This window comes from Cicer arietinum, chromosome 1 (assembly GCF_000331145.2).
Source record: "Cicer arietinum cultivar CDC Frontier isolate Library 1 chromosome 1, Cicar.CDCFrontier_v2.0, whole genome shotgun sequence".
In the NCBI taxonomy this organism is placed as follows: Eukaryota; Viridiplantae; Streptophyta; class Magnoliopsida; order Fabales; family Fabaceae; genus Cicer; species Cicer arietinum.
Window position 1 is genome coordinate 42,253,470 of NC_021160.2, and position 10,664 is coordinate 42,264,133.

A 10,664-nucleotide genomic window follows, 5' to 3' on the forward strand; every position below is an offset into this window, starting at 1 on the left:
TCTACATGCAGAACAAGAGACTCGCGTACAGGAGAAGGTTTCCTGAGAACAGGCATAAAAAATAAACACATCAAAAGATAGAAGTCAAGTCACACACCAAAAGAAACTTATTGATTGTTGAACTTAGAAGGCTTGCATCCAGAGCATGTTTTAATTAAATCTAAAAATATATGATGTGAACGATGGAAAAAAATATCAACATTTTTAAGGATATAATAAAATAAATCTGCACTAAAAATTATAACTAGTTAAACCCATGTATTTTCAGTTGTTTCAAATTTATCCCAATCCTGTTCCAATACAGATCGGAGAGTCACTGACTAGTGGGATCACCGGATGAAATCAAAGACACATCTCATCAAAGTGATTTTGAAGTTTAGAACCTATGAGCAAACACTGATTGGGTTGTGTAGCCCAATTCAAGAAAATAAAAAAACATAATCCTCTTCTTCATCAAACTAACTATATTAGTCTTCCCTCACCCAATCTTCAACAAACCCATCAGCCCTCATTCTTCCTCGCAGAAATAATTGGTTTTGGCCTTTTGGTTTTGCATGTTCAAGCCTTTGAGTTGTCTGCCACAGGTTCACAACCACTATGCCTAGCATTTTAGGTTTAAGCTTCAGATTGTCTGATATGCCACTAGTTTGGCAAAAACTAGAAACTAATACACATGTTTGATAGTAGTGCAATTGAGACCCACATCTTTCTAGCTTTTCTTTTCCTATTTCCCCTGAAACGCAGAAGTTCGCCTTTTTGGGTCTTCATTTGTATTGTAATGCGTTTCTTAGGTTTTTGGGCCTAACTCAACCCATAAACTAATTTATAAAAGTGAGGAGTGTCCATACTTTATAAGCTTTTATCAAACACTATCTCCAGTCAATGTGGAACTTGACTTTTCCTAATACACCCATCATGCTCAACACTACTCAGTTTAGTGTGGATAAATACCTAACATTTCTTAGTTTTGTTTGTGGATAATATGGTGTGTGATCCAAAACATATCTACGATACCATTTGATTTTGGGGAAAACTCAACCCCATACAACAAGCTTGTAAGATGAGGATTGCCCAAGTTTTATAAGATCTATTTAGGTCTTATAGCTAGCTAACGTGAGACTTGGATTTATTTCCATTCGTGTATAAACTTTGCATTGAATCATGGGCTTAATGTTTTATTCAATGTTGTCAAATGCAGATCGCAAAAAATGGCAATTTGTTCAAATTCTGCTATGCTAAAGTGCTATAGCGCCGCAATAGCGGCTATTTGACAACACTTTGTACTAAATAGCGTATTGTGGAGCAATAGCATTTTATTCAAGTTCTGCTATGCTATTGCAATATCGCGGTTATTTGACAACACTGATTTTATTATCTTCCTATATTTAATTCCTGAGTTGATTTTTAGTGGCATTTTTAAACCTTACAATCCTTGACTCATAATTTCACATTTTACTATCTTTCATCCCTCTTTCAATCCTACGCATGACCTCAATTTTGACAAACTAATCTATCATCCATAACAAGGACATTCACAACTCACTAGTCATCTTCCATATATCACTTATGTCAGTATTGAACTAAAGATATAGTAGACTGTTAACACCTGACACTGTAGAAATTGGCTAATGTGGTGTTTCACTACTAGCTTGCATCTTATTTTCTTGTAAGACATACCATGTCTAACTTCAACAAGATTTGTGTATAAAAAGCATAAAATGAAAGAAAAATTTCACGTTTCCATCAAGATAAGGGATATGAAATGTTTCACTACTAGCTTGCATCTTATTTTCTTGTAAGACATACCATGTCTAACTTCAACAAGATTTGTGTATAAAAAGCATAAAATGAAAGAAAAATTTCACGTTTCCATCAAGATAAGGGATATGAAAAACATAAGTTGAAATAACAATTATTGGCCTCCATCTCGATGAGGGACATGCAAGAAGTATCATAGACAAAAGTAAAACTGAAATGGCAAATTTGAAATCACTTTACCTTGGGGGAGGAGACGTTTTCTTTGACAGGGGAGGGGGAGGAGGAGGAGATCGACCTCGCCTAGCTGGTTTAGCCACATAATCGAACATAAACTGAAGGAAAATCAGCAAAACGGAAATTACTCCCACAAATTATTTAACCAAAACAGAACAATGATTTTTGCACTTCATAGAGTTGAAAGCTATGATATGATGTACACTGATTAACAACATTTGCCGAAAAAAATTTGGGATCAATATCATATTAAGAAGCACATTGAAACAATAATTTCGGCAAAATCTTAAGACTCCACTAGTTTCCATTTCCAAGATTGAAAACCTAAATCACACTCAAAATTCAAAGACGGAAGACGGAAAAATATCAAATTCTCAGCATAAAAATAAAAACAAAATTGAAAAAAAAAATAGCTCTCATCATGAACATTTTCATGCATCTTCTACACGATTCGAATTTACAAACAAACAAAGATTGTAACAATCGAGTTCACTTTGCGCTTCAATTTTTCCTATACGGATTCAAAAATAAAACATTTTCATAACGATGAAAAGAAAATCCGAGTCTACCTTTTCCGTCTCTGAGGAGGAGGACTCCGGCTACGGCTCTTGGAAGTGCGAGAAGGAGAGGAAGAGGAAGAGAACGATCTGGAGCGAGAGCGAGAAGAGGAACGAGAAGAAGAGGAGAGAGAGGAAGAGCCAGAGACAGAACCAGACGGTGGTGAGCGACGACTTCGCCCAGGTTTCGCCATTGTTAGATGGAGAGGAACGAAACCCTCGATAAACCCTAGCTGGTAGTAGCCAAATGTGTGAGGTGATTTTTTATTTTTGGAGATCAGAAGAAAGAACGATGGTGTTTTTCTTTAATCTTTACCCTTTTGTTAGGGATGGTTGGATGCTAAAACATCTCGGGTCGGGTCTATCCAATTTTTATTGGTTAACTTATTCCTAGATGGATCTGAATTGCATCCTGAATATCAATATGAATACGAGATGTGTTAGCAATTAAGAACAATAATTTAATAAATTATTTTTATAAAATATAATTTAAAATATAAAATCGAAATATAATAAAATATAAATATAAATATAAAAATAATTTATAAAATATAATAATGTAAATTTAATTAAACATAAATATAAATATTGATATTAAACTCAAAAATAAATATTAATAATTAATTTAAAAAATATTCATGAAAATTAGTATACTTTAATAAATTAGTATATAAAATTATAAAAATGTGAAAATTATATAAAATTTTAAAATAAATATAATTTATTTACAAGAGTATTTTTTCATATATATATTATATCTTTATTTACATTCTAACAAATAAAATAGAATTATTTGATTATTCATTAATTAAAAAAATGTTTATTTAACAGTGTAAATGAATAGTTTTAAATATAAAATTATTTCATTATTTATTTGATTTTTTAGTTTTTTTTTTTTGTTAATTTAAAATATAATAAATTAATTGAAAAAAAATACTAATTTTTAATTATTTATAAGGGTAATTTTGTTATTTAAATATAATATATGATATTATATTATGATAATATGTCTGTCAAATGATAAAATAAAATAAAAAATATAATATTTATCATTTTTTATCGTATCTCTATCTATCTCCATATTAAATAGGTCATGTCAATCTCATTCAAAACGTAGTCACTAACTGTGTGGCAACAATGTAATTTTTTTATTAGAAGGGATAATAACAATATTGCTACCCGCATCCCTCACATTACTACCCACGCCCCTCAAATTTCTAAAAAATAACAAAATACCCAAAATGTCATTTGATAACTATAATATTTTTTACAATTTTGCTAACTCATAACTCACATTCATCAACATTCATCACATCTCATAACTCATATCAAAAAATCATCATACCTCACAAACCCTAACTCATAATCATGCAAAACTCACATCACTCACTCATTACCTACACCCCCATCAGTTTCCTCATCACATTATAGTTAAGGTGGCCTAAAAATGTATGTTTGTTGTTCTGCTTTTTGAGTTCGATTTTGTTCTCTAAATCTGAGGATTGTACAAGAACTCAGTTCACGTATGTTGTGTTGTTATGTGAACTGAATTCACGTATATTGAAAAAAAGTAAAAGATATCAGAATGTACGCAATCTTAATTCACGTAAACATATGTGGTTTAAGATTGTGTAATCGATGGAGTTTGAAAATTAAACATATCATTATGTATGCAATCTTAGTTCACATACATTTACGTGAATCAAGATTGTGTAATCAATGAAGATTGAAAATTAAACCTTATACGTGAAATTAAGTTCAAGTAAATGTTAAGCAAAATCCTAAAAAAAATTTGTTCATTTCTTCTAGATGCAGATAAATGGACTAAGAGGGAGACAACAGTGACAAAATGTATGAAGGTTTGGAATCTGATTTTGAGGATATGGATTACGGTTTGGAACGTGATTTCGACGAAATGTATGATGATTTTGATGCAATGAATGACGTTGTGTACAACAAAGGTGAATCTGTTATGGTTGATTTGACTGATGTGTTTAGCATCAGCATGATGTTTGATACGCGAGATAATTTATTGAAATGGGCTACAAATATTAGAAGGGAAAATGAAATTATCGTTGTCATTTTTAGATCTAAAACTACGACAGCACGATCAAGAATAAAGACAAAATTAATTATTGATTGTGAAAGAATCGGTAAATATATACTTTGGAAGAATCCTAAACCTACGAGGAGTACTTGGAGTAGAAAATGTGAATGCCCATTTAGATTGAGATGTACACCATTAAGTGTTGGTGAGAGATGGTATCTACATGTAATATGTGGTGTCCATAACCATGAATTGGCCAAAAAACTAACTAATCGTGCTTTCTTAGACTGATTGTCTCAAGAAGAGAAAGTTGTACTTGGTGATATAACGAAGAACATGATCAAACCAAGAAACATATTGATGATACTAAAGGATCATAATGTTAAAAGTTTGACGATAATAAAACAAGTTTACAATGCACGTCAAACATATCGTTCATCACTTAAAGGTAATGGAACATAAATGCAACATCTTTTGACATTGATGGAACGCGACAAATACGTCTATTGATATAGGAAGGTAGAGAGTTCAGATGAGTTGAGAGACATATTTTGGGCTCATCCAGACGCTATCACTCTTGTAAATAATTTTCACATCATATTGATTATGGATAGCACATACAAGACATGTAGGTGTCGAATGTCATTACTTGAAATTATTGGTGTTACATTTACTGAAATGACATTTTATGTGGGATTTGCGTATCTATAGTCTGAGCGTGTAGATAATTTTAAGTGGACACTACAAATGTTAAAAGAACATATTACAGATGGTGAAGTTGAAGTAATCATTACTGATAGAGACCTTGCTTTGATGAACGCATTTGAATATATTTTTCCAAAAGCAGTCAATTTATTATGCTATTATGCTTGTTTCATGTATGCAAAAATGTCAAAGCGAATTGCAAGATGATTGTTTTTCCAAAAAAGAAGCAGTGCAAATAATGGAGATATGGGAGACTCTTGTTTACAGTTATGATGAGGCTTAGCACTACATGAATTTGGCTAACTTTGAAAAAAATTGTAGTAGCTCTTTTATCGTTAATGATTATGCACAAGATCAATGGCTAATTCCTCACAAAGAAAGATTTATTGAAACATGGACAAATAGAGTTATGCATTTTGGGAACACTACAATACAAAGGGTTGAGTCGACGCACTGGAGTTTGAAAAGAATATTACAAGACAACATTGGTGATATATGTAGTGTTTGAGAAATCATTCATAGCATGATTGTATGACAACACAGTGAGATAATAACATCATTTGAAAAGAGCATAATTCAAAAGATTCATCGATATAGTAATAGATTGTACGCCAATTTGCGTGGTGTTGTGTCCAAAAATGCAATACATTATATTGCGGTAGAGTTTGATCGCGTGAAGTATGTAGGTATAGATAAGTTTGAATGTCGTTGCATAGTTAGGGGAACACACGGTATACCTTATGCATGTGAAATAGTCAGGTATAATATGATCTCCCGTTTTATTCTGTTAAACGTTATTCATGTTTGATTGACTAAATTAACTTTTCATGATGATGGATCGTGTAAACCTTTAGAATTATTTGCGAAACATGAAATAGAAGTGATAGTGAAAAAGTTTGATGAACTTGATGTACATGGCAAAATTGCACTTAAAGGTAAATTACGAGAGATCGTGTATCCATTGACTATGTCGATGTGTCCACTTGTTGACAAGGTTAAAACAAATGTGCACCCAAAAAAGGCAAAAGTGTGATCCATCGTGGTGGGAGTATATGGATGCAAGTGTTCGATGTAGTGGCACAAATGCATGTAGTACTGTAACATCTAATAAAGTACAACAACTTCAATCATCGATCAAAAAGCTCATATCTCGACCATCCATCAACAATGTTCAACAACCGAGAGTTCTTATCTTCAAGGATTAGTTGTCGGTTGAAATTCGCAAATTAATAGATGACATTATTGACGTGGGCGATGATGGTAATTGTGGATATCGTGTAGTTGCAGCTTTACTTGGAATGGGTGAGAACTCTTGGACATTCATTCGTCAAGAGTGTGTGGTAGAGCTTCAAGAGTTTGTGTCTCATTACGAGATAATATATGGTGGACAAATTTTTGTTCAACAACTTATTCACAATGTGTATGTTGAACAAGTTGCAACTTTGGATAATTGGATGACACTTCCAAAAATGAGATATGTGATTGCTTCGAAATTTAACTTTGGATAATTGGATGACACTTCCAAACATTTTTTTCACTTAGAAGTCCACCACCAACATCTATTTTAGATCATCATATAATAGTTATTGCATTTGTTAATAACTGTCATTTTGTGCATGTATTTAATTTTTCCACTTAGAACTGTCATTTTAACCGTTAATGTCATATTTAATAAATTGTTGATTTTAACAAGTTTACTTAAAGTCAAATTCTCCTATACCAGCAGCAAGTAATTTGTGGAGAAAACATTGCACAAAAGAAACACATCAGTGAGAATTTATTTACAATGATCGCATTCAACATTGGTTGAAGATATTTCCATGCAATATAGATGAATATGTTGTAAACTGAAAAGTAAACTAGATGAATATATTGTAAATGTATTGTGATATTTAACTTAATATTGTAACACATTGGATGAATATATTGTCTGAATTAAATTAAAAACATTACGATTGTTATAAGTTATTAAATCAGTACTTCACCAAAGTATTACATATCCAAAAGTATTATCAAAATATATCATATCCAAAACAATACCCAAATATTACATATCCAAAATATTCTAAATAAATCCCAAGTCCGTCTATTTCTCCTATGAAATGGTATTATGTTAGTCTAATCTCTACCGCCACCCCACTGACTTCACAACATCAAAATTAACTCATTAACGAGTGGCATGCCATCAGATAATATCAATTTGTATTGTTCGACGCTGTAATAAAAAAAAATTAATATGAATAGTTAAAATAAATTAAATATGACTAGTAAAAATAAAATATGACTAATTAATACACTTTTACGTCAACTGCGAGATCGACGCCATCAGCTACATGAGTGGCATCTTCATCTGCATGATCAGTAGGTTCAACATCAGCTGCATGAGCGACAGGTTCTTCATGTATTGGTTCTTTACGAATGTTGTATGGATGAGAAATTATGTGAAACTAGTCCATGCAATCATTCGAGTAGACTACATGTCCCTGCACAACTGCGCTAACATCCACTACATGCACAACATATTGCGTAAACATAATGTCCATTTCATCTAGTGTGATCGTCTGACCCACTACCTCTAATGGTGAGCCATGAATGGTTTGAACATGATCGTATTGACGCAATACTTTGTCTGGCAGATGAGCATACATCTTCGAACCCCAGCGTATCCACCATCGAAATAAAGAAACCTCTTCAAAAGGTCGCTTCACTAGATGCTCCTCATATAGTGTCCAATAGACCTCATCAACGTCAATCTCATCAAGAGATTTCCTAAATGGAAGAACTAAACCCTTATCCCTTTTAGGCTTCCATTTAAGTGCTCTAGTGTAGTCTTCAACATAACTAAGAGAAAGTCTACAACAATCTCTACATAATGTAGGAAAATACTCATAGACCCACACCTGCACATATATAATAACATATCATTAGTTTAGGATCATTAATAATAGAAATTATAAACACAATAAACAACCATACAATTTACCTGTAAAAGAGTCATATACCCTGAAACAGTTCTGATTTGATGTATGTTGGCTTCTCGAAGATTGTCATACAGGTAAGCAAGAGTAGTTGCACCCCATGCATATCTTCCGCAAGAATTGAGGTCTCGGAAGCACTCAAGATATGCAACGCTAACTGCATAGGCTAGAGATGCAACAAAATCCACATCTGCGGGTATCCACATGAACCCGCTTGATGTGTGTAAGACCCTTAATTTTTAAATCCTAAATTATACAATTTTAGGGTATTTTGTGTGGAATTTCTTAGGCTGTTAGCCCAGTTTTTGGTATTGAGTGAGTTAAATGCCAAAAATATATTTTTGGAAATTGGATTAAAATTATTTGTCGGAAAATAATTTACTTCTGTTACGAAGGATTTAATATCGGGCAATTTTATTAAAAATATCTCAGGTTGCTGAAAATTGTATCTGTCAATTGAGTTGCGACGAGAGTAGATATTTTTATTAAAATAGTTTGAGATGGATATGAGAGTTGTTAGATATTTATTGATTTAGTAGTAATTATAATATATATATATATATATATATATATATATATATATATTACATACTGAGGTACAAGAGGGGAAAGGCCAGCCAGTACTTATCTTCCCTTTCATCCATTCTTGGCCATGAATGGTTGTAATAAGTTGATATGCAAAAAAAAATTATTATTAACTACCTTTAAAATTATGTTTATAAATAGTTGTGATTGTCTAATAATGTAAAATACTATCAATATATAATAATTAAACTCATTTTAAATAATTATTATTACAAATTTAAAAATTACAAATTTAATCTTATCAAGTATTGGTTGTTGTATTTATTATTATCATAAATAAAAAATAAAAAATAAAAAATATTAACTTCAGAGTGATTTAAATAATATTAATTATATGATAATATAATTGGAAAAAATAATTAATATTGTAATAAAAGTGCGACAACCATTTATTTTGAGATTAGTTTTTTTCTTTAGAAAAGGAGTCCTTCATCATACGGAGTAATAAGTACATTTTTAATATAGTAGTTACTCAAGTAGTTAGGAAAATTAAGATATAATAATAAATAAAAAGTTATATAATAAATGTTTTATCAACATTCTAAAATACCCAAATTAAAATGAAATGTAATTAAAAAAATTAGTTGAAGTTCTTAAATCTTAGTTCAATTGACAAATCTCGATATTGTTAAGCTGTACGTCTTGTTCGGATTTAAAATCTAAAAATTAACCATGATAAAATTTACCATCTCTTCTAATAAAAAAATAGTTAAAAATATAATAAATATGTTATCAACATTTTAAAATATTTCTAATTATTTAAGTTTTTAATTAGTTTTCAACAATTGTCCGTATTATCTACTATAAAATTTGCCAATTTTAAAACCTTTCGGGATTCCTTCCCCATTGTTTTTTTAATTCACTCAAACTCATAATTATTTTCTCTCTCTCTCATTTTTTTAAGAAAATATTTACTTTTTTCTTATCATATTTGTTATTTATTTTTAAAAAAAATTGAGAAGATACTACAGTTTTTAGATTACGATGATAAAAATTTTAATTTTAATTTATTAATTTCTTATTTTGAAAATATTTATTTTTGTTCTCTTTAATTTAATAATTTGTTTAAACTAATATTTTAATTAACTCTATTTTCATTAATTTTATTTTTCCTACTACTGGAGTAGGTAGAGCCTTGAAATCGAAGAAGTTGACTCTGAAATTCATTGGACCATATCAGATTTCTGCACGAATTGGGCCTGTTGCTTATCGGACTGCATTGCCTCCGATACTGTCCAATATTCATGACGTGTTTCATGTGTCACAGTTGAGGAAATATCTTGTAGATCCATCTCATGTGATCGAATGAGTTGTGGATTGGATCTGATAATAGGTTTGAGTTGTTTTGTGTGGAATTTGAAAACCATTAGAGTTAAACGAGTATTAAGAATGAGGAATCTCTTAATGTCTACGTTTACTTAATGTTGGCGTGAAAACCATTAGAGTTAAACGAGTCTTAAAAATGGGGAATCTTTTAATATCTCGGTTTACTTAATGTGTGTTTGAGAAAATCCTTTAAGTTAAACGAGTATCAAGAATGGGGAATCTCTTAATGTCTTGTTTACTTAATGTTGTTTTGGAAAATCGTTTAAGTTAAATGAGTATTAAGAATGGAGAATCTCTTAATGTCTTGTTTACTTAATGTTGTTTTGGAAAATCGTTTAAGTTAAATGAGTATTAAGAATGAGGAATCTCTTAATGTCTTGTTTACTTAATGTTTGTTTTGGAAAATCGTTTAAGTTAAAAGAGTATTAAGAATGAGGAATCTCTTAATATTTCTGTTTGCTTAATGTTTGTTGT

The 10,664-nt window shown here is 31.0% G+C and overlaps 1 protein-coding gene across 1 annotated transcript in view; it reads right to left on the reverse strand.

The window, feature by feature from the left end:
• LOC101500051 (uncharacterized) overlaps positions 1-2,856 on the reverse strand; it is a 7,153-nt gene extending 4,297 nt beyond the window's left edge. The window contains 4 exon segments of the mRNA XM_004488774.4: positions 1-2; positions 5-42; positions 1,999-2,076; positions 2,562-2,856. The exon segment at positions 1-2 is cut by the window's left edge and continues 43 nt beyond it. Of these exon segments, the coding sequence (XP_004488831.1) occupies positions 1-2; positions 5-42; positions 1,999-2,076; positions 2,562-2,743 (300 nt within the window). The 5' untranslated portion in view covers positions 2,744-2,856.
• Between the last annotated feature and the right edge of the window lie 7,808 nt (positions 2,857-10,664).